The following is a 25,784-nucleotide window of genomic DNA, read 5'->3' on the forward strand; positions in this document are numbered from 1 at the left end:
GAGAGCCCCATTGACTAACTGTGAGCCCTACTGAGAACCTGCACAGCCCTCCGGAGACCATGGAGACATCTGGCCTGAACCGGGAGAAAACACAGAGTATGCAGCTTTATAGTATTCCTGCATTAGTGTATAATGTATTGCTGGGATTTGTAGTCCTCCATTAGCTGGTGGAATTCTGCATTGTTGTATTGCTGGGATTTGTAGTCTCTCTACAGTTTGGAGTTGGCAGAACTACAAGGGCCACAGCTGCAACCGGGCCCTGGCGCTCCACCACTGACTCCAAACTGTGGAGAGACTACAAATCACAGCCCGGACAGGAGGAAGGGGGCCCTAGTGAATGCCGACACTTTCATAAAAATGCCCACCAAAATCCTCAGCACCAGGCCCGTGATGTTTTTAATTCAGCCCCACCTGCTAGGCAGCCGCAGTGTAGCAAACCTGCGGTGGAGTGATCTCCTCTTCAGCCCTGATGTCAAAGTCAGCAGGAGCAGAGCTGAAGAGAAGGAAATGGTTGGTTGGGGGTAGGTTGAGGAGGAGGCGGAGCTTGGGGGCCCCATACAAAATTTTGCTATAGTGCCCTGTGATTTCTAGTTACGCCCCTGCCTGTATGTTACGGTCTCTGAGGAAGGTAACTTTTGAATGATTTAATACTCTCCGCTGATACCACTGCTTTTGGCAGCGAGTTCCAGACTTTAAGGTTGGTGGTATTCTGCATTGCTGTATAATGTGCTGAGATTTGTAGTCTCTCTACGTTTGGAGTTGGCAGAACTACCAGGGACACAGCTGCAACCGGGCCCTGTCGCTCCACCACCGACTCCAAACTGTAGAAAGGCTACAAATCACAGCCCGGACAGGCTGTGACACCTTCCCCGATATAATTAATAAACATGTTAAACAGTACTGGTGCCTAGCACAGAACCCTGGGGCACGCCATTCTCGACCCTAGACCAATTTGAAAAAGAGCCATTTATCAATACTCTCTGGACACGTTCCTATAGCCAGTTCTCTATCCATGTACACACCATATCATCTCTTCCCATAGATCTCAGCATAGATTATGTGGTGCTGTGTCAAAAGCTTTGGCAAAATCCAGATATACCACATCCTCCAGCCTCCCTCCATCCAGATCTCTACTCACCTCTTCCTAGAATGTTAGTAGGTTGGTCTGATAAGAACGGTCCTTCCTAAATCCATTCCGATTATCATTTATTATACCATTGTCACAAACAATGTAAAGTGGAAACAATTTGGTCTGCGTGTTTTACATTTATAGTAAAAACAGATTGAGCAGAATAGAGAAGTATTTTGACATTGTGTAAAAAAAACCCTCAAAAAACCTGAGAAAATATTGCAGCTTTGTCTCTTATAGAAAGCACCAACTTGATATCTGCTCTTATTACTACACAAAGACTGTTTCATCTGTTTCAAGTGTGGTATAATTGCAGTTCACTAAGAATAAAACCGTGTATTTCTGCATAGAGCTGAGTAGCTTGTGGCTTAAAACAATCTGTAACGTTAACATGATCGGTTCAGTAAAGAATGCTCAGCGGAATTCAGGTCTTAGTCTCCAAACACCAGAACCATCACTCTTTCGATGAAAAGTACATAACCTACGCAGAAGTTCCCGAAAGACACAGGACTGCTTGGGAGAAAGTTTGTTCTCAAACTCACGAAGCAGTTCTTGTGTACTGGCTTCACCTTCTCCATGAGCTTGGAATGCTATGAAGTTTCTCATGTCTGCAATAAGCTCATCATGCACTGTAAGGTCTGTTGCTGGAGCTACTGTTTCACCATCTTCTCTAGAAGGAAGCAACAGATGATTTCTTGCCTTCATTCGAGCAAGCAATGAGGAAGAGGACAATGCAGAACTAGTGGATTCCGAGGACTGGGTATCTCCACTAAAATGGGATGAAATATCAGTCTTAATTCCAGCTTGCTGCTTTGTGATCTTGGAGTCCTTGAATTACAAAGAAAACAGCTACTTTATCTAAAATATTTAAAAACATTTCTGTATACTACGATGTTGGTCACTAAAAAATAAATATGAATTTAACGAGCTCTGTATTTTTTTTTTTTTTTTTAGGAGTTGAGGAACCCAGTCAGAACTGATCAGACCATATATAAAAACATGATTGAGCTACAAATAATAGTTACTTTGTCTATTACAAACTGTGTCCATAATTCTGGGGGTTGAATTACGTATTTATTTTCTACATATTGTAACAATTGCTTACAACAGAACTCCATTACTTTTTATTTCTATGGCACCTGCTTTATTCTACAGCACCTTGCAAGGTCATTAGTCAGCTCACCTCCTGCCAGACCGCAATGGAGTCAGTTTGCCAGTGCAAAAGGAATTAATTCAGCTGAAAGTATTGTGGACCGGTCTAGAAAGGTGGGTTGTTCACATCAGAACTGCTTCTTTTCCTATACAATTGTATGGGGAAGCAAAAGCAGGTTGAAGCAGGTCTACTGCAAGGCAAATACACCTGCTATGAATTCCTAATGACCTCAGATGTGTCTTAGACTGACTAATAGCATTAACATTTGACCAAAGACATTCAACACAGGTTCCAATTGTGTCATGTCACAGAAGGCATCAACATTCTTTCTTCCATAAAATATTTTTACCTTGCATTTGTCCTGAGGGATCTTATTTTCTGATGTAGCAGGTCGGAGCAAGAGTGGGTTCTTTTTCTGTCCAAACCTTATAAGAAAGAACAAAAAAACAAAAACTAGCAGGTAAGCAATAAAATGTTTAGGATGATGAGAAAAAAGTAACCTCAAAAATATAAACTCTTGAGCTGATTTTGAGTAAAGTCACAAACGCATCAAAAAAGTCTTGCCTTACAGCACAACACATGCTTTGCAAACTGCACTATTAAAAGGTTTTCAGATCTGAGGGTGAATACATGCACCTGTAAAGTACAAAATGTTCACCCCTCAGCCTTAGCTTTTTGATTGGAAAAGTTAATTTTCTGTAAGTTAGCAGACCTATCAAAATTAAATGTATGCTGACAGGAGAAGCAATTTGTCGCACACACAGTAGATTATTGGCACATTGATTCCTAAACGCCCTAAACTCTCCAAATATATACCTGGATATGGGCACTATAAAAATAAACAGATAGTTACTTTACTCCACGGTAAAAAAAAAAAAGAAGAGGTTACCTTTGTTTTGCAACAATGTTTAATTTTAACATACAAGTAAAAGCGAATCTATATTGTCTTAGGAGTCCTCACCTTTTCACAATAACAAACTAGAACCATTCCATAGAAATTAAAATCAGAGGGCTCCATCTATAGGCTGTTTCAAGAAGGTGCAATCCAGGATCACAGCAAACTTTTTTTATTGAGATGACAATGGGAAACATGCTTTACCATACTGTGGATGGAATTTACTGCTAACTTTAAAAATTCAAAATAAAAATTCTCACCTAGTTTTAAGAGGGACACCACTTGTCCCAGTCCATGTTGGAATTCCAGAGGAGGCTGCGTGACAACGTTGACGTGACACTTTTAAGACACGTAGGGCTTCTTGGGCCACTCTACTTGCTTCTTGTTCAACCAGCACATAGTCGGGATTTGAGGCATCCATAATAACATCATGCTTCATGACACTATGAACACCTGGAGAAAATAATATTGTACAGATTAAAGTAGATCTGAACTAAGAAAGTGAATATTTAATAGACAACATCTAGAAATGGCAATTGTGCATAAGCAGCACCCTGAAAGATTTATCTTTTGCCTAGTATTCCTCCTAAAACAATGAAGTGTACTTCCTTCGCCTAGGCACTGCTGTGGCCTTAAAAGGCCTGATGTACAGGAGTTTTCCTGCTTTCTACTTAATTTATTCTGTAGATCTGTCATTTCTGCACCTCTGCTGCTTCTTCGTCATCCCCCCCAACATTTATCAAGTGGGCAGCTCTGATATAGGGAAGCAAAGACCTGCCTTCCTATAGGAAGATGACTTTCTACATGCATAGGCACCATCGCGAACAAGGCATGGCAAGTAATGGAAAATTATCAGCTGTAGGTAGCCTATACCTGTTACTAGTCTTTTGCCTTCCTTTAATGGGACAGCTTTCTCCGTTCAGGTTAAGAACGTGTTACTATACAAACTGCAGGCATTTAGCCTATGCGCAATTGAAGGATTCAACAAAAGTATTGTTTTCCCATTGTAGGAACAGGAAACTACATCACTAAAAATTTGCTACTGCTCCTTGCCTAATTATATTAAGAGCATAAGGATTTATTGCACTTTTGCTTTATTTTTTAAATTAGCAATGCTCTATCAGAATGCAGTTATTCTACCGCAAATATGTATGTGAAAAATGTTAGTTCAGTGTGCAAATATTGCTTTTTTATTTTGATCTAGGAACAAAAACGTTAAAGTTGCATGCAATGTTACTACTTTATCTAGAAAGGAAAGGCATCACCTACCGGACTTTTTAAACAATTTTTCCAAAACATATTCATCGCTTGACTTGTGGTTTTCCTGCTGCTCTTTATTCTCTGCTTTCTTGAATGGTTTCTGCTTCAGAAGATGTGAAATCCTCTCTCCATTAGAGTTGCCATCTTTCAGTCTTTTCCCTTTAACCTGGTGTTTCGTCTTGGCTTTGTGCTTTCGGTGACTGTTTTCTGGGGCTAATGACAAACTTTGTACTTTGACGTCATGTGTATCCTCACTAAGATCTGTTTGTAAAGCAGGGTTTTTCTGTATGCCATCTTGTGGAGAGCCCTCTGAGCTAATGGTAGATGAAGACTTGCATGGCACAGGGTTGAGGTTTTTAACAGTGTTAGAAAAGTTCCCTTTATTAACATTATTTAGGTCTCTTCTTGAATGTTTCTTAGGAGGTCTTGGAAGTTTCACATCAGAGCCAGTTCCTTAAAAAGGCAAAACACTTGTATAACTCTACTTATATAAGCAACCAACACACAAACATAAAGGTCCTGCCTGCACTTAATTTATTCTATAACCAAAAGACAAAGTCTTATAGCTGCTGACTGAATGACAACAGACTGCAGAAATCAGAAATGAAAAGCTCAGATAGGCACAGATTTAAAGTGGTTCTAAAGCCTCCGGTTTTTGTGCCTATATCTACTGCTAGCAAGCAGTAGATATAGGCAAAAAGTTTTTTTTTAAAAAAACGCTTTAACAGTGGTTTAAACATACCTAGTTATCGCTGCACGCTCACGAGCCGAGAATCCGGAACTGCTCGTGCAGCCGCAAAGGATCTTGGGCGGGCGCATGCTCAGTTCGGATTCTCGGCCGGGAGACGAGCAGAGACGCAAGGTAAGTCTATGGACGCGTGCACCCGCATGCAGACACTGCTGGATCAGAAGTGCCTGCAAGCAGAGAGGAGTCAGTGCTGGATCGGAGAGCCACCGCACCGCTGGAGGGACAAATGAAAACATGAGGAAAGATCGGATTAAGAGATACTTAATGCACTGAACAAGTGCCATCCAGCTGGCAGTCTGTAGACATTAGTCTCGCAGCCCAAGATGATTTCTAAATAAATAATAAATGTTTTGTAAATTATTTTTACATGAGATGTTAACTAAAAAGAGCAATGTTATGTTTTTTGTTGTTTCCGTTGTCCGTTTTAAACCAAACTGTTGTATTGTAATACATTTTCTTGTTTTGGAATCACAGACAATTTCCTGGAGTCTGTATGTCACCAAAGACTAAAGTAGAAACTACTTTGAAGTAATAAACCAAACTATGTATCAAGTATCCTAAAGCTGGCCATACACCAGTCTTTTTCTTGTTGAATCTAGAGAAAAAACCCCCCAAAAAACGCTCAATTAGCATGGATGGAGGAATCCAGTGGATGGGGGACAGCTGACTAGCTGTAGTCACTGGTTGGACAACAGTTTTTGGAGTGGCTACTTCGACAAAAGTCAATTGAAAAATGTACTTTTGTCGAACAGGGGGACCCAGCATAAGGGTGCTAAACAGGCTTCAGAATTGCAATGCAGCACTGTGCAGGCATGGTCAAGGGGTAGACTGTTCCATAACTTTAGGGTATTTACAAGTTTAAACCTCACATCTAAACGTGAGCATTTTTGCGTGCGATTTTGTTTAGCGTGTTTTGCGCATTTTTGCATGTTATTGCACATTTTTACGCACATTAGACACACGTGCATGAAGATGCGTGTCTTAGATGGCAGACTGAAAGCAGTCCTTGCAGTCAATGGACAAATGCGCAAAACGCAATGCACAGACATGTTTCCAGGCATTTCCATTGAAGTCTAAGAGGGCCAAACGTGCTGTAAACTGCCTGAAAGAAGCTCATGTACTTTTTTCCAGTGATAAGCGTTTTACAGCTTGTGACAAAATGCTCAGGTGTAAACAGGGGCCAATGAAGTTAATGGGATATCATGTGTTTATAGGTTGGACTCGATGGACTTGTGTCTTTTTTCAACCTAACTATGTAACTTGTTGCGCAACAAATTACCTAGGTGTGAATGGGGGCTAATTGTTTGCTTGTTGTAACTAAAACAAATAATGTCATCAAGCTTTATTAACACCATCTGATATTAATACATTTTTCAACTGAGGGTTAATTAACTTGAACTTTAAACTGCCAAGGTTTGCGTGAACCAAAAATGAGGAGGCCTTAAATACACATTCTCTGTCTCAATAAGAACATACATGACAGAAAGAAATCGCCTCAGGACCAGGACATCGCTTCTCTTTCACATCTCACTTAACAGAGATCTTAACATTAACTCAGACATATTAACAGAGATCGGACATAGCACAATAAATGAAAAGTATTAAAGTAGCCTTTCAGTCTTTATGTGGCAAAAAAAAAAAACTGAATAGATATATTCTAATTCAAGGGTACCTGCGAAAAGTGCACTGGTCTCGGTTCCTTGACCTGCATCTGGACTGCTCAATGTGAACAATTCATACAGGTCATTAGATTTGAAGAAGCGCCTCTGCTTTGGGTCCTTCAAAACTCTGTTAGTCAAGAACTGCTTAAAGATTTGCCTAGAAACATAAGACATACAACAGTCACTAGAAAATTCAGTTAGGATTACAAATCTGCAATGTCAAAAAATTAAGGCTATGCACATAGCTAATGGTAAACTTAGCAACACCACTCAATGGGATCCAAAACCATATAATGTTAGTAGGTTATTACCACTGTATAAATCACTGGTAAATACAAATCTAGAATATGAGGTACAGCTGGGAGCACAACATAAGTGTTTAAAGAGTTAAAAAAAATGACAACCAAATAAACAAAAGGAGTGGAAAAGGAGGAATTTTTGTACACAGTAAAATCCTTTCCTTTAGTAGTTCATCAAGAAACATGGCCATTCAATCATTTATGTTTCAAAAAGAGAGGAGGGACCAGTATCCCCCAATTAACTAATGAAGAAAACTATTTTTATGGCCGAAGGAGGTGAGGGGGCAGAAAAATTACACTAATGCCTCTGTATATGAGAGCCGCAACCCTCATAGCTGCAGTGGGACAGAAGCGCAGCACTAGCTGTACTATGCAGCATATACAAAAGTATGTCTTGCATAGTACAAGACAGTAATCTGCACAATTAGTCCCTCTGAGCGGAGGTAACTTTTTTTGCACTTGGGAAATTCTAAAAATGACTTGGCTGGAGTTCTGCTTTAAATCTGCTTGCCAAATAATCCACCCCCGAAATATGAACTGCTGAAAGAGCTGGAACCCAGCCTTCTGCCAACTGAAAAAGATATGTTAAACTTCCCGAGCCATCGCAATGCTTCTAATGTCACCCTGGTGGTTGAACTATGCCATGGCACTGTTGGATTGTATTCCGAGTGCCAATTTCTAGCAGGACCACAGATTTTGCACCAAAAGGATGTCCAGGACACATCCACAAAAGGATGTGGCTCAGGTCTATAGTCAGAATCATCTAACAGAAAGGACTTCCCCAAAAATTAGCACTGGTGACTGGAGCTGTCCAACTGCAAGTTGCATTCAGCTCACACAAAGTAAGGTTGGCTGTAGGGCTCCATCTGCGCGAACACCGGCACTCCTCCTAGCATCTGACATGTTGCCCAGCAGATTTCTGGTAGTACAGGGACGAATTTGCACAGTAGCACTGCGTTTAAGGCACCAAGTGCACAGAAATCCCTCGAGGGTGCTTGCTGAAAGGACAAAGGCATCATTGGTGCAGGGGCCAACCTTGACCATAGAGGTACTTTAAACCACTATATTCAGTTGGTCTCAGAAAGGAACAGAGTATATGCAAAACAGGTAATGAAGGTGTGCCCTGGGCTAAACAACAACCAGGCAGTAACCTTTGCATTAAAGAGACACTAGGTTAAGAGGCTGTACAACTCACTGTGGCAAACAGCAACTGTTGCCCAGAGTTTTGAGGATAGCCTGGGTCTCCGTGGGGAAAGGCGATCTGAGACGTTCAATAGAGGAGTATAGATCTCTCAAAGGAATGGGTGGCAGGCCCACCTACTGCTGTGTCATACGCTATGAAGCCTTATATAACATTCAGATGGGTTTTATATTATTAACAATGATTTGTATAATAAAGGGTGCAGTATTGATATACCTGTGATATATCTTTTCTTCTATAGATCCTGCAGTTAGCAGCCTATATACAGTAACCTCTTTTTTTTGGCCGATTCTCCATGCCCTCTCACGAGCCTGCAACATAAAATTAAAAAAAATAAAATAAAAAAAATAAATATATATTAATGCAAATTCAACTATAATGCTTAGATAAATAAAAGGTAGTACAGTTGAGTAAAATGTTTTACAGACTAGAATTAAAGGTTAAGTTGTCCTTTAAGTGATTGCAGCACACTTGCCCACACACATTGTGCGGTCTTCCTTGCATAGCAGAATTTTTTTTAAAGACAACAACCAGCTGCAGCCCCATTAATTTATGGTTATGAGCTGTACTGTATGGTGGCCACCATGAGCATGGTCCATACATCAGAATAAAGGGGGCCACAACGCAGATGGTAGGAAGATGACCCAACAGGAGCCTTTTTTTTTTTGCAAAGCCTGTGCGGCACCAGGCAGGTCTGCACAGTGAAGATCGGGGGGTGGAGAGTAATTATTTTACCAAATGGACCGTGGGTTTACGAAAAGTAAAGTTGTCCTTTACCACAAAAGCTATACAGGGAAAGCCAAGTAAAATTATGGTAGCAACTAAAACATAGTCTTTATTAACTTATGAAATATTATGTACCATTTACAAGTCTTCTATTCCGGTTTTGAATTTAGCTTACCTGGAGGTCAGTGCTGGGGTTCCAATCAGGATCGTAGATAATGACTCTGTTGGCTCCAGTGAGATTAACACCTAGACCCCCAACTCTGGTTGTAAGAAGGAAGACAAAGATCGAAGTGTCCTGTAACACATACAATCAGGCTGACAACAACCAAACAGCAAGTACTAATGTGCATTCATTCTCTTAATTTCAGCGTGCAAGTAGTATACTGCTAAAAGCTACTTTTTTGCGTTCTTCATCTTGAATTCCAGTAGAAATACAGCAGTCATAAGTTTACCTACTACTGACAGAATATACAAAATGCCAATTTTGATGTACCATCACCCATTTACAATACACCAAAACAGCATCTAAAAAAAGTCACAGAACTGGAACAAAATCAGTTAGAAACCAAAATTGAAAGTTATGGTCATAAGCATAAATGCCATGTCTGGGGAGGAGTCAACAAGGCCTATGGGGACAAGCATACCATTCGTGCTGTAAATCAGAGGTGGATCACTGATGTTTTTGATGGCAAGTGCAACATATCAGAAAATATTGGAGAAAAATGTGCATTCATCAGTCCAAAAGCTGTACATAGAACACACTTGGGCTTTCTAAAATGACAATGGGTCACTTTGTGGAGATTTCAAACATGCAGTGCGTATGCTAGAATACCAAAAAAGTTACAGGACCTGGAGGCTTTTTGCCATGGCAGCATTACCACATATGAAACAATTATCGCAAAAGACTGCAAATTATCATTGTTGCTAAAAAGAGTAATGCACGATATAAAAAACGAACGTTATACAAACTTTTAAAAAAGCACCATATACATTTTCTTTATTAATTTGGGTTGTCTAACGATGGTGCGGTTCTATAACACCTGTTTAATTTCAATAAGATTAAAAATAAAACAAATGTTTTGGTTCTGGCCACTCACAATTTCTTAAAAAATGGTCCACAAATCGGCCAAGGGTATGTAAATTTATGAGAACAACTATACAAGGGAACTGAACAGAATATTTTACACAGTGCAGTAAACTAACCAATAAAACCAACAGTCCTTTGGAGGTGTTGGCTATGGTAGCTGAAAGGGTTGACAGAATAACAAAAGAGACCCATGTTAAAACAATTTCTTCCTAGGGGGTTATTCCGAGTTAACTTACAGTGTGAATGAAGAGAAAGTTAGCAGGTGCAGTGAAGAAGCTGAAAATACATAGTGAGAGGAAGAAAAATGGGAGGAAGAAGAGGCAAGAGTATATTTCAGTACCTCATTATACTTTGTGATTAGTGGTTGACGAGAGGCAATAGTTGTGGTCCCATCCATCTTGAGATAGGAATAACCCATACTCATGAGAAAGACCTCCAGGATTTGCAACATCTAAAAGTAGTTTGACAAAAACATTTTTTATTTCATATTATGTCAATGACAATTACAAATGAAAAAAACCTAATATCTTAAAAGCACAGATATTCTTTCTAGATGGATAAACTTAAAACTAGGGATGCACAGATACCGTTTTTCTTTGGTATTGGAGTACCAATATTTTTTTTCGGTACTCGCCGATAACCGAATACCGGCATCCCGGGGTACAGTGTGTCCGGCTAATCAGGAAGCCAGTGTTCCATCGAAAGAACATTGGCTTCACGCTCCCTCGCGACACTGTGAGGCAGCCTGGCTTCCTGACGAAAGTTTGGACAGACAGAGAGCAGAGTGAACAGACTTGATAACTTATATTTGCTGTGAGGTTTCTGAATCTGATCAGAAATAAGGGCCTGAAACACATTTTGAGGTGAGGGTCCTTGAAGGTCAGAATAAGATTCTGTCGTGGCTGGTGCTTGAGCATGCTTACAGTCATTTGAGTTGCTTTTCACCAATAATTGTGCTTAGACCAATTAAAAATCCATAGTGAATGCCAGGGGTTTCAGCCGCACACTGTGGAGCTATAGAAGACTCATGAGAGCGACCCTATAGTAATAGGAGTCCCTGGGTCTAGGTTACAGGTGTAGGTCCTGCTGAGGATATCAAGAAATTGTCCTAGAAACGATACTGGACCAGGTACAGGCTGAGGTCAACCACTGGAGCAGGATTGCGACTTTGTCTAAAGATTGCGTGTGTCTTTAAAAAAGACATGTTCTACTGTGTAGCGAAACAAGTTCCAACAAGGCCATGCATACTCAGAAATCCAAACAGCTGATGCTAAAAATGGGTTGCAGGCAGACAGAAGTGACCAAGTCATTGAAGGCAGGCAGTGGAACAAGACCAGAGACAGATGGATCCATGAAGAGTTACAGAAGAGCAGCAGCAGGAAGATGGTTCCTCTAGGCTGAGAGGCAGGAGAAAGGGCATAAAGCACACGCACACAACACTCCATCAGCACTCCCTCTCCCAGCCTTAATATAGTCAGACTTTGCTTCAGTAGATGTGAAGAGGCGTCCAACTTCCCAGGACACTAACATGACATGTTGGAGACAGGGGTGGTTTTGAGTTGGGGCTATACAGGGGCTGGCTTAAGATTTTTTGCTTTCTGGTGTCCCAACCTCCTGAAGGCAACAGTATAACCCAAAATGTCTAAGAATTGCTAAATTTCTGTGTCCCTCAATGAATGTTTAATTTCTCAGTTTGCATACCTTTAGGTAGCAGGTTAATGACTCCCTAATTGAACAAAAGGACCAGAATGATGGCCCAGGAACTTTAGTCTTTACAAACAAATCAACATAACAGCTCCTGTATTTTTTCTTAAATTAATCCCCACAATAAAAAGGATAAGCGCACTTCAAGACAAGTGAACTTATCCTGTTTGCCCCTTTGCTCTAATGTAAACTAAACCACCCTTCCCCCTCCACAGATGCATACTTGCCTCAATCTGACAGCTGTGGCCTCTGGTGATTGTTTACATCCAGCACCACAAGTCTCAATCTCTTGGCCGCGCCTGCACATTAGGCCGGAGATAAAAAGGGAAATGGCAGGCCTCATAAACTTGTAATGAGCAGGCATGGCCAAGATGCAAAACAATCACCAGAGGCCGCAGCCATCAGATCAAGGCAACTATGCATCTGTGAAGTGGGAAGGTGGGTTAGCCTAGGTTAGGGAAAAAAAAAATATATGAGTGCACTCATCCTTTAAAAAAATGCTCAAAGCATCCGTGTAAAAGGACATACGTTCGGGAAAATGACTGCTTTACTAACCTGCCGTGATTGAGTGAAAAGTAGAGCTTTGTGTCCTTGTCGATGCCAGATTTTCAGTAGTGCTTCTACCACTGTCAATTTTCCAGACCGCTTCCAGTAACCAAATTCTTCACCCTCTGCCAAATCCTCATCTCTTGTCCCCTTTAGAATTTTGGGGCCTCCGGTGAACAGATCTGGATGATTGCAGATCTTTCGTAAAGCAATAAGACCAGGGAAGACCTACAGTGGGTACACATATGATCATTCTTAAGAAGTTTTTTAGTTATTACAAAAGGCTGGATAAATCTCAGGAACCTGGCAGCCAATTCACAAAATTAACTCAATTAGGGCCCAGTGCCTTAAGCTTCTTCTACAGATAAGGAAGCTCCTGTCAGAAGTCCCTGTTGACTACTTCATTAGACTAACTAACCTCCTAAACGAGACATTGAATCAGAACTCCAGACATACAGCACATTACACAGAAGGAATAAGTAAACTGTTTTAACCTTCAACAGGATATTTACTCCTGTTCAGAAAGACCTGTGATTCATACTGTGATTTTCGGTTCATTTTAACTAGAGGTGCACGGAAATGAAAATTTAAAAACCAAAGCGAAACCAAAATAAAAAATGTCATTCTAACTTTTCAATTTAAAAAAAACTATTTTACATTTATTTTTTTATCAACTTTTACATTTTTTTATTTATTCATTTTTATTAAATATTTTTACTTTTAGTGGCTTCGGGGAAATATAAGGCATCTAAAAACAGACCCCTGATATTTCCCTTTTAAAATAGAAAAAGAGATTAAGGACACAGAGTCCTCAATCTTTTTCTGCAGCCCCTGTTATGAATGAATAGAAATCCTCTATGCTGAGTGTTCCTGTTCATTCATAACATGTGGATATAGTATGTTTACTATAACCTCAATCATGAATGAACAGGAAGTGATGTAGATCACTTCCCATTCATTCATAATTGAGGATATAGTAAACAAACCCTGTCCTCAATTATCTACAAACACTCAGTGATCACTGAGTGTTTGTACCCGCTCTCCATCCTGACATCTGTTACAGGAGGCTGGGTGGAGTCGGTGCGGGAGGAGAGCTCAGCCTCCTGTGAAAGCAATGCCTGTCCACGCCCCAGACCGATCTCCCGACAGGAGGCTGAGCAGTGCTGGGAGGAGAGACGCCGGCCGCTCGCAGCGCTCGGCCGCCTGTGACAGTTTCTCTCCTCCCTGCTGGGTGCTGCTCTGAGAGAAAGAACGGATGCATCGCTACTTTGGCCAGAAAATTGCACTTTTGGCATTTTGCCAAAAGTGCAATTTTCGGCCAATATGTTTCGGCAGCCGATATATTGGTGCATCCCTAATTTTAACAGCTTGCCACATCACCACTCTGCCTGTTGTCTGCTCATTGGTAAAAAATTAGCCACATAACACTGCTAATTATTTGTTTTATGTGCAAACAGTTGGCACTGAAGTTTAAAATCATGTGGTTGTGTTACACGACTAGAAGATACAAAGTTGTGCCAACACAACAATATTTTAGCGCAAGGTTAATAAAAGAATTTCAGACAAAAAAAAAAAATACACCGGACCACTACTATACTGGTGTACCTCATTACTGCTCCAACACCTATTAAAAGAGTATTCTTTGTACACAGTGTAATGTGTAGACGATTAGCTCTTTAGTCACAAAACTGAATCCTTCAATGTAACAGTCAAGCTCCATGACTGCAATACCTTTTGAATTTCACTAAACAGTAAACTCTCATCATAACTGACTTATGAAGAAGCTTAACATTATATTGTATTTAGTGTGTATAGGTAAACATAAGCAAATTACAGTAGCTACCTGCATATCTCCATTTAGTATTCCGTAGACTTCCTTGGAATCTATAAAAGTCTGGTACACCTGTCGCTGCTCATCAGTCAAACGACAGAACAACACCTATAAAAAACAAAAAACTGGCTAAAGAATTTATAAAAAAAAAACAAAACTGGCAATGACAAATAAATAGTACAGGATAAATAGTAGCAATGGTACCTAAAGAAACAGACGTGAGATCCAATAACAGACGTGCTTAGAGAATGGTTATATGAAGAGTGTTCCGGCGGTTTTGGCAGGCAGTTTCAAAATATGACATCTTCCCCACATCCCTCTGCTTTTAACATAACAAACCACTGATTTTTTTTCCCCACTCGTGACATTATTCGCTAATGTGATTCCATATAAGAAATTGTAAAGAAAAGAAAACAAACCACAGATCACCTGTTCATTTTTGTCAGGAAGCGACAGGCTCATCTTCACATCTGCTTTCATACGCCTCAGAAGATAGGGGTTTATAGTATCACGTAGCACACAGGCACATTTATATGCAGTCTTAACCTACAAAATAAAAACAGATGTTGCTTAAACTGTGGAATCAGTTTTCCTGAAACTCATTTTAGCAACAGGGGGAAATTCCTAAAACTGTAATGCAATGCATTAAAGGTGAACTCTTTTAAAAAGCAAAATATGTGAAGTGGCCAGCTCAGGGCAGATTAGAGCACTTAACCTTACAACTCTCTGCCTGAATGTCTAGACTGGCTCCATTTGCTTCTCTACTCAACTCCTATTTCATTTATGGGGAACATTTGGGTGCATCCCCAAATCAGTAAGAGAAAAGGCACTGAGGGATTAGCAGTTACATAAAGTTCAACTGTTGATATAGAGACGGCATTTGACAGATGCAGCGTTCCATGCCAGTTCTTTTTTAAATATTATATTTATTTAGAAAATATTGCACGACAGACATTAAAACAAAGTCAAATAGGCCATAGTCCAACAATTAGCAGAGTGTATAACAGATATAAATGATCAGAAACATAAGAGAAGCATATACACATGACTAGGTACCTTGTGGCAAAGCAGTTTTGTATATCAAAAGGTATACCTTATAGTGCATAATGATAACAACCCCCTCACAGACACTGAGTAGAAGATATACATGTAACAATAATGTGCTGTGCTTCAAATAATGAATAGATCAATGAATCAATAAATATAAAAGTGATAAAAACAAAATGTGTCTCACAATAAAGATATACAAATAAAGATGTTGACTCTAAAATTCCTGTTAGTAGCATTCATTGATAACCAATGCCTATATATGGTGTCCAATAGTATGCTCCTGTGCTCCAGTAAAACAGTATGCAAAAAATAGTAAATTCCCAGTGCTGTAAATGTCCCAAGTGCACCACACTCTTAATGCATCCACAGTGATAGGTGTTATGCAAAACATGTGCCCCACTTCCAAATGTCACCCCAGTGTTCACCCCTCTCAGTGGGTTGCTCACCTTAAAGTGACATTGAACCCTCAGATTTTTTTAACATAAAACAATACTGTAATGTGTGCCTTACTGTAATCCATGGTTGTTTCCCTTCTCTTTGCTGCTCTTCCTTTTAAATCTGTATCTGTTCTCATGCTGGGCAGAACTTCTGTTTTGCATCAGACTGCCTTGTCTCTGAAATGGATACATGGTGTCTGTGTGTAGGTTTGCAACCTGAGCCAGCACTACAGGAAAAGGCACTCAGCTGCAAAGGGAAGTTCTCCCCAAGCATGAGAAGATATGAGGATTTAAAAGGAAGAGCAGCAAAGAGAAGGGAAACAACCATGGATTACAGTAAGGCACACATTACAGTAATGTTTTATGTTAAAAAATCTGAGGGTTTAATGTCACTTTAAGATCAAATACCGTAGGTCTCTCTCTCATAAGTAGAAACTCCATTAATTTCTAAAGCCCATGTTCACATCTAAACGTAGTGTTGCACGTAGAAAAATGCATGTCACTGGAGAAAGTGCAGGAGGATTTTTTTTTTTCTGGCCAGATCAGCGCGGTATGTACCCATGGACTCATCAGGAAATGCGCAACACAATTATTTTACATCTTTCCCCATTAACATCCAGCGCCAAACACAACAAGCTACAACACTTTGGAAGCCGCTCTCTATTATACAGTCAACATGATAAATAGTGTTACGCTAAAATAACAAAATAAACACACATCTATTCAATCAGTGAACAGACATCTACTCAATATGTGCACTTGATCAACACTCAGAAATTGTATTAAATAAAGTGCAGTCATGTTTATTACCTCACAATTCCAAATAGGTATTGTCATATTGTGACAATAATATTACAATAAAATGTTTTGTACAGGTAAGTGTATTCAAAACCCCGGTGCTGTCACACCACAAACAATTCCAACAGGTCTATTCAGAAAAGAGTGAAGAGTTTGGAAAAGGCAGGAGAAGTGAACAATCTAGGACAACATAGCTGAACTGGGAAGTGGGCTGAATTGGAGAACTTTTCCAAATCAGCTATGTCGTCCTACATTGTTCACTTCTCCTGCCTTCTCCAAAGCCTTCACCCTTTTGTGAATAACCCTGTAAGAGGTTACTGTTACAATAATAAAATGTTTGTACCAATATAGGAGTCTTAAGTCACCCACTGAAGTTCCAGTGCGCCCGTCCAGTCAACCCACTGCACTTAAATACCTGATCATTCATTAAGATCTGCGACTACAATATTCTTTCAAATTTACCTTACACTCCTGGCTAAGACCAAACTAGACTTTAAAACTTGAAACTTCTCTACGCCATTTTGGTTTGGACATATACAGTATATACATGATCAAGAGGGACATACTCCCTAATATTTGTAATTGTTCCAACCCCCCATCTACCACATTACCTTTTCTGACAACTAGACCTCGAATACATCATAAAACATTAAGGGCTTGTTCACACTAAGTGCAGAGCAGATGCAGAGCAGAGCAGTTAAAGAACGCATCACTACTGCATCCAATGTATTCCAATGATATTTCGGGCTCTAGTTCACACCAGAACGTTCAGTTCTAGAGCATGTGGAAAAACTGCAGCATGCCCTATTTTTTCTGCTATGGAACGCACCAAAAACACATGCACACGGCCTGGAACGCACTGAAAGTCACTTTTGTTTTACAAAAAGCGGCCTGGAACGCGGCAAAACACACTTCACTGCATGAGCAGAAACTCATGCAGATCTGGTCTGCAATTGGTGTGAACAAGCCCTAAATAGGAGGAAGGAACATGGGGGCGCTGATCTGCCAGACCTCCAATTGTTGGAACCGATAAAATTGACATCTATGATACAGCTTTGATGCAAAGATGTTCCTTGATATCCTGAACTGAATCAGCACATGGCTGTGCGATACGCAAATGAGGACCATCAAAGGGTTCTTGGGGCTGGACACTGATGAATGAAGATCTGCCGAACTGTCATCTCCTGGGGCAAGCCCGACCCCCTGCTGGTATTTACTGCCCACACCTGTGTCAGCAAGGAAGCACACATGCTGGGATGGGGGCAGGGGCATATGATGGAACCTTCTTCCGGTGTGATCCTCTGCACTAACTTAGCTCACCAGCAGGAACAATGGTAACCTTAGTGACCTCTTGGACAGGACAAGTCTTTCTGGACTCTACAAATCAAGAAGAATGTGATTCGCTGAGGCCTGCTTGAGAGGAGTGTTCTGACCATAGAGAAAAACACATGGCATGTGTGACAGAGAGAATGGTGAGGCCAGCTGAAGTATCCTAACCTCAATTCCTACCCCTACTGACCCCCTCCAAATTCCCTTTACCTTAATTGTAATTAGAATGTATGTATATCCCTATTTGTAAATAAACCCAACACTTATTTAAGATTTAGTTGTTCATCAGTAATTTAAGGCACCCCAAATCAGAGCACATTCTACACCAGTCCTACGATAAAGCGGCAGTTTTCTTGCATTTGTTTCACCAGGAACACAACAAACAATGGTTGCAACCTGAACTTTACTCTTCTCTCAAACATCTAAAAGCAGCTATGTGGGCTTCTCCTTCACTGATAGGAAAACAGGACACCTGGCTTGCGTTATACTAACACCCATAGGTGTCGCGTAAGAATTAATGTCCCTTCTCACTTACTTTCATTCTGCTCCTCTTACTGCTTACTCTAACTTCTCTGCTTGATAATCCTGCAATACAATTTACATTATTGCTGCTCCTGTGGGCTCCCCCTCACCGTGAACACGCTGCTCAACCTCATGAGCACTGGAATGGAACTGAGCATTGGCATCGAGGGGGGGGTAGGTTGCACAAAAGCAGCATTAATAAAAGGAGGGCATGCTTTTTAAAAACGGTAGGCAGCAAAAAAAAAAAGTAAAAATATTAAAAAAGGTGAACTAACCCTTTAAAGACTATGTAAGTCGCCCACTAGGTCTGCAGCTAACGATTAATTTTCATAATTGATTAGTTAGATGATTATTATGTTCGATTAATCAGTTAATTGGATAAAAAAAAAAAAGGCTCCAGTGATGGACTACTAGTTTGTATTAAGATTGTAGTCCATCACGGGAGCAAGCTGGGCGCGGTGGAAGTGATAAAAAAGTGTGCATTATACAGCGTCGCAATGCAGAATACCAGCAGCTATAGAGGAATACAGCAAATCGCAGCAATAGTACATTATACTATAATGTACTATTGCTGGGATTTGTAGTCTTCTCTAGCTGCTGGTATTCTGCATTGCGCTGAATATAATGTATTATTGCTGGGCGTGTTGCGCATATATCTTAGTGGACTTTTTCAGACACACATAGATTTGCAATAGAGACGGAGGTTTTGTTTGTTTGTTGATAGAAAGCTGGGTTCATACAATGGAAGGTGCCACCTAAACAAACTAAACTGGTTTTTCACAATGGTGTAACTTGTCCTGTATTGATTTGTATCATAATGGGATGGTGATCGTAAACAGTCACATCTAGCCTGGTCAAGACTTAAATCAAATCTGGACTACTGATGGCAATTTATGGTAAAACGCTGCCACCTAGAGGTGGGAAAGTGAAATGCATTGTATTGCATTTTCCTAAAAGTGAAAGGGGCGGCGCTTCGAAGTGTGTGGCCAGTTTCTCTCAATAAAAAGCCAGTAGCTGAACGGTTGTAGCACTGCACTTCACAAGACGAGGGCTTCACAGGAGAGGGACGGTACGAGGGGGCTTTACAAGACGAGAGGACTTGCTTCAAGACCAGGACATACAAAAGGATTTAGCAGAGACTGCAACGAGAAGCCATTTTCCTAAGAACGCCTGTGCCAAGAAGTCCGGTTCATTACGGAATTTAGGAACCTGCGGCCTGAGCTAAGTACATTTTCAGTGTTTCCTCTCCTAGAAAGCATTACATGTACTAGAAAGGATAGTGTAGTGGGTGCCTGTGATAGAATGTTTGTAGCAGCCTGTCTTTTTTATGTATTTGTTTGCTTTTCCTGTAACTAAGTTTGTACACGCAGCATTTTCGCCAAGTAAAGTACTTTTAAATGCTACTGGGTCAGTTTTCCTGAAGTTTACTGCAAGAACAGATAACAAATAGAAATGAAAGTTTTGCCAAGCTTTACAGCTGGGCTCATCCTTGAGATAAGCTGTACGTCTCTGGGATTTGTAGTCCAGAGCATTACACTGGGATCTGATGTATTCCTCTATAGATGGTGTTATTCTCCATTGTGCTGTATAATTTATTATTGCTGGGATTTGTTGTTCCTCTATAGCTGGTGGTATTCTACAGTGTGCCGCTGTATAATACATTGGTATTCTGCATTGTATTGTATTGTGCATGGTACTCTGCATTGTATCATACAGCGGCACAATGCAAAATACCAACAGCTATAGAGGAACAACAAATCCCAGCAATAATACATTAAACACCCTGTATAATGTACTATTGCTGGGATTTATTGTTCCTCTATAGCTGTTGGTATTTTGCATTGTGCCGCTGTATGATACAATGCAGAGTACCATGCACAATACAATACAATGCAGAATACCAATGTATTATACAGCGGCACACTGTAGAATACCACCAGCTATAGAGGAACAACAAATCCCAGCAATAATACATTATACAGGGTGTTTAATGTATTATTGCTGGGATTTGTTGCTCCTCTATAGCTGCTAATGTTCTGCAGTGTGCTGCTTTTTAAATAATAATAATTTTTTTTTTTTAAAAACATTAAAAAGGTAAATAAATAAATAAATAAATATGCAGCGCTCATAACCTTAAATCATGTATTAGTGATTAGTATATATATAAGTGATCAAACCAAATCCATAATTGATGTGAATTTGATGTGAAAACGTCAACGTTTTCGATCGTCGATTTTAATCGACTAAAATCGATTAACTGTTGCAGCTCTATCGCCCACCTTATAAATTCTTGGAAAGCTATGGGCCCCAGGCTCTCTGTAAACACGATACACTTCACTAATTATTTGTTTATGGTTGGTCCCCAAGTAGTACCGACCTCACTTTGGTAGACATATCCCCCCTATCCCTATCTTTCCTTTGACTTTTTTCCCATCTTCCTTGTGTGCCCATCCCCACTTTTCCCTCACCTTCTCTACCCATGCTACCTGGCCTCCCTTAATCCCACCTTACATAAAATAAAAAAGGAAGTACTCCTGAGGACTTGCCTCCCTACCATTGATTCCACTGTGTAGATAGTCCATAGTGAATTATTATCTGTATTAATATTCACACATTGTAGTTCATTGCCAAGCCTTGGGGATCTGACCCGAGTATTCTGCATTGAAGTGTGTTCTCTATTCTGTAATGTCTGCTAGTGTATTATTGTTCGTATAGCCCATTTGAAAGGAATAGCACAATTTATAAACAGAGAACAGCGATATAAAATGCATGCAAATAAACAGTAGTTCAGTATCTTCTTAAAGTCGAATATAAAATGCGGGTTCCTGGGCATGGTACTTGTCTTGCAACTGTAGTTTGGGCAGAACCATGAACAACACTAATGCCCAATATGTAACTGACCAGACTCCTTAGGTCATCAATAAACAGCCAAATGAGCAAAAGCCGATGCATTACACGCTTTACAAAAGCAGCTAAGGGGGAGAACAGAGTGTAAATTCTCAGCAGCTGACAAAGGTAAACAGGGCAGTTCCAGAACTATGTTTCTGGGTTTTTTTTTAATACAAATACAGTGGTTTTGAAGAGACCCTAGATTAATATGAACTTTAAAAGTGTAAAAAAGTGAGCACTTCTATTCTGAACTATTATAACAGTTTGTGCATTGAGCATTTAATCTTCACTCTTTCCACTGAATTACAAATTTTAAATTTTAACAGCTGTCAGACCCCTTTGTCTCTTTCCGTTACAAGAATAGGGTATGGATTTACCTTAACTAATAAATGTTTAATAGGCCCTGGAGGTAAAACCTTTAGCAACAGCTCATTAAAGACAAAGAGCAAAACTGTGATGTACTAGTTAATCCAGGGATAAGTGGAGTGAATGGATATCTTAACTGTAGAATGATTCCATGTTTTCTAGTATTTTTTTAATTTATGTTTATAGCAAAATCAATTAAACTTGTGTTCTTTTGACCTCCTGTCAGAGTAGATCAAGCAATCCAAAATCCATTATTAAGTGCTAGAACCAAGGTACCATAGAAAATTGTAAAAATAATCAATCAGTAAAAAAGCAGTACAAAACAGGTCATGTTTCCCACATTACCAGGACACATTATTAGGTTAGTATTCCCAGCCAATAAGGTATGGCAGCGGAGCACCCCAGCTCCTAACTAAGTATATATTCTCTTTGAAGGCAAACCTTTGTTAGCCAACTGACAGTTCAAAAACGTACAGGTCTTCTGCTCTTTAACTTCATATGGTGTCAGCCTTCTGGCAAATGTATATAGGAGGCTGAGCCGCCATCAGCAATGCCAGCAGGAGACTGGGTGTCCAGCTACAGTGGTATACATGGGAGTAGCTAGCTCCATAGCAGGAAATGCTTGGACTTAAGGCTGGGTTCACACCTGAGCTTATTTTTCCAGCTAGGTTTTTTAGCATGTGAAACGCGCGTTTCACGGGCGGTATGATTTTTTTTTTGTTTTTTTCCTTATTTTCTCTATTTTTTATTGTTTTCACTTTCAAACTTCCCACCAGCTGCGCCCCCCTGCGACGCGGCCGCTTGCAAGGAACGGAACTTGCAAGGGGCGGAACCCGGAAGTAGACAGCCGCCGGAGGACACAGTGGGGATCGGGGACAAGGTAAGACCTGTACGCTGTATTCCCGAGTGTGGCTCGGAGTTACCGCTTTGTTAAACCCGATCCACACTCAGGAATACCAATGGAAACACGCGTAAAAATGCCCCATAGAAGCTCCTGTACTTCTTTGGGCGTAGAGCGTTTTTCAGCGCGTTCCTACGTGCTGAAATACGTACAGGTGGGAACCATGCCCATAGGAAAGTATGGGATATCACTTGCTGGGCGTTTTACAGCGAGTCGATCAGCGCTGTAAAACGTCCAGGTGTAAACCAGGCCTAAGGGTTAGCTGGGCGCATCCTTGTAGAGCTTCAAAAAGAGAGTCTCAGGATCAGTAAAAAAAAAAGGCATTGCAGTGTGAAAAATGTTGGTGGGAAACATTATGTAATCACAGCTAGAGAAAGGTGGAGCAGGAGGTTCAAGGAATCACTTCAGAATCTTTAGATGCCAAGAGTGGCAGGAATGTTGTTACTAATGTATGTATCATGTATCACCTTTGCGCAATTTGAGTCTTACTTAAAAGACTTAAATCCTACATGTGATAATCACATATCTTTTGGGTCCCATGTGCACCCACAAACCCCAATTTTAACAGTTACAGTCAAATCGAGAGTCCCACCACACTCCTGACCGATAAGCACAATGTATTGTTGGGGTTTGAACTTGCCACGGATGACGCCGTCAAATACTTGCAAAAAAGAATAGATGATCAGAAGCACACCGGCAAGTTTTCTTCAAAACAAAATACTTTTGTTCATTCTAGCAGGTCATATAACCATGCATGGCAACGATTCGGAACCTGTCCGGACCCTTCATCAGTCAAAAACAAAAATGATAAAAGTACATAAAAAGTGTTGACAATATATACACCAGTGCACTAACCCATAAAAACACATAGTCCTACCCCCCTGATGTCATGCTGACATCAGATCCTGTTTCAGATGTCATCCTGTAAAACCATATATGCAAAAAACAAAGTCCTTATGGAGCAATCCAATAACATGTATCATAATATTAGCGATGCAATCCGGTCGTTTCTATGATAAAAATTCAGCCAGATGTGTATTTACAATACCATCGGCCCATAGGTCACACACTCCTGTTCTGCAAGTACAACCTCTCATCAGTATTGTGGGTACTGCAGTCATGACCACGCCCACCCAATTGCCTAAGGTTCATAGATAAGCACCGCGGAAGCATTCGTTAATGTGGTTGGTAGCTCTGATAGGAGGTGACTGAATCCGATCCGGGAATCATCATATTCAGGCTGGCTCAGGTCAACATAAAGGAACAAATCTTGTGTTCATAATAGATGACATAACCTGGTATATGCTGCTAAACGTGGGCACACTGAGGTATAAATCCAGCATAACAAAAAAAGGGGTTAATTCTAAACCCCTTATAAATAATGAAAGCAGTCACAAGTATAAATGTAGGATTGGAGCTTATAATTAAATTAAGGCCTGAACATGGTCATAAAGGTTCTCTGAGTGGCCATAGCTTAAAAGCCCCAGTCTAAAACTTGTGACATGTGAACTATGATTCTGTCACGCTTATCAAATGCGTTGTTATATATGCATGTCACCTAGCAGGTTATTGTGCATCATTAGAGTGCCCTGTTAAATAGTCCTGGGTGGATGATCACAGTGAAGGTGAGTCATATGCAGGCTATATAAAGCATGTGTATCCAAAACGCATGTGCCAAACTCATGTGTAAATCAAATGAGGTGTCTGGTTATGTGGCACTTATGACAAAAGTATAATTATCAAACCTGCCGATAAGGGAGGAGCCACCGTTGTAATGAACTATACAGACTATGGTACAGGGATATCCCAGATGCTGGCAGATGGCAAGAGCTACACACTAGTTTCAAAAATGATTACCCATGATACTTTGGGAAGCCTCATCTCCTTGATAGACATTGGCTTGAGTAACGGGTGGATTAAGGAAGAGTTGGGACGAATTTCTGGTGAACAAATATGCATGAATGCCTGTTATATATGGACTGCCGAAAATACACAAAGGGTTAGACCCTCTGAAGTTCAGACCCATTGTGTCAGGAACAGACTCCATTACATAACCTTTATGTAACAGTAAACCTTTATTTAACAGTATCCCAGCACTTGTAACAGCCTTGCATTTTTCTGTATCTGACTTGCACCAGCTTTGCTTCTGATGCAAGGCTTTACAAAATGGAATAAAGTTACAGCTCTTATACTATAGCACATCTGTCTTTTTACACCCTGTTACAGCTTCTCAGAGAAGAATCCCCTACCTCCACGCTTTGACAACACTGCACATATATCAGACTTCTGATTCATTACTTAAAACAAAGAAAGGACTAAGGAGTCCTGGAAGATTGTGAACAAATAAACATCTATTTATTTATTTTATGTGTTTTAAAATATAAAGAAAAATTATCATGCCTCAGCCTCTCTGTAATACTGAAGGATTGACTTGAAGCTGCCTGAAAAGTGTGAACATTGCCATTTCTAGACTAGAAAAGGTTAGCTGCACAGTGCATATTCTATGCATTAGGATTAGGCCCACCTGTCCTAATGAGGCACTTCAATCCAAAGAGTACATCCTCATCCTTCAACAAGATCAGTATAACAATGCTCGAGAAGCTGGATTCTTCAGCCGGAAGCAGGCAGCGGAGAGGTAAGTTTTTACCTATTTGATAACTTTTTTTTTTTTTAAACAATTTTCATAGATCTACTGCCTGCTAGTAGTAGATATATGTAAAAAATTGAGACTTTAATGTCACTTTAAAAAGTTACATAAACTATATTCAAAAAGTACAAAATAAAAAAAAAGTCCATACCTGTACAGGAGAAGCATTTGCATATCCTCCCATGGTGATGGGTACAGAAAACTGTTCCATGAACACTGGAAGAGTGCCCAGTTTTCCAGGGAAGACAAAGTCAAAAAGAGACCATAACTCCCTTAAATTGTTTTGCATTGGGGAACCAGACAGGATTATACGGTGTGGGGTACGGAACTGAGAAAGAGAAACACATTATATTAGGGGAAAAAAAACACCAAACAAAAGTATTTAGCAGTCACATAAATGCACACAGCTATAATATTCCAGGTAATTCTTGCACCTGTTTGCAAGCCAAAGTGACTGCTGCATTAGGATTGCGGATCTTATGTCCCTCATCCAGGATGATGTAATGCCAATTATATTTCTGCAGATCCTCTTGCACAAGGCGCATATTAGAGTAAGATGTGATCAGAATACCACGGCTTTCGCCAATTTCCCCAATCAGCTTAAC

At 40.3% G+C, this 25,784-nt stretch overlaps 1 protein-coding gene across 1 annotated transcript in view; it reads right to left on the reverse strand.

Annotated features, from left to right (window-relative positions):
* Positions 1-1,499: 1,499 nt before the first annotated feature.
* ERCC6 (ERCC excision repair 6, chromatin remodeling factor) overlaps positions 1,500-25,784 on the reverse strand; it is a 46,305-nt gene continuing 22,020 nt past the window's right edge. The window contains exons 8-20 of the mRNA XM_018574790.1: positions 25,614-25,784; positions 25,331-25,507; positions 14,670-14,786; positions 14,253-14,348; positions 12,419-12,637; positions 10,500-10,610; positions 9,248-9,367; positions 8,563-8,657; positions 6,858-7,003; positions 4,447-4,890; positions 3,438-3,630; positions 2,632-2,707; positions 1,500-1,957 (exon numbers count right to left, since the gene is read on the reverse strand). Coding sequence (XP_018430292.1) covers positions 1,544-1,957; positions 2,632-2,707; positions 3,438-3,630; positions 4,447-4,890; positions 6,858-7,003; positions 8,563-8,657; positions 9,248-9,367; positions 10,500-10,610; positions 12,419-12,637; positions 14,253-14,348; positions 14,670-14,786; positions 25,331-25,507; positions 25,614-25,784 — 2,379 coding nt within the window. The 3' untranslated portion in view covers positions 1,500-1,543. The remainder of the gene's footprint in view (positions 1,958-2,631; positions 2,708-3,437; positions 3,631-4,446; positions 4,891-6,857; positions 7,004-8,562; positions 8,658-9,247; positions 9,368-10,499; positions 10,611-12,418; positions 12,638-14,252; positions 14,349-14,669; positions 14,787-25,330; positions 25,508-25,613) is intronic.

The sequence above is a fragment of the Nanorana parkeri genome, unplaced genomic scaffold (assembly GCF_000935625.1).
Source record: "Nanorana parkeri isolate BGI_ZX_2015 unplaced genomic scaffold, ASM93562v1 scaffold3233, whole genome shotgun sequence".
Lineage (NCBI taxonomy): Eukaryota > Metazoa > Chordata > Amphibia > Anura > Dicroglossidae > Nanorana > Nanorana parkeri.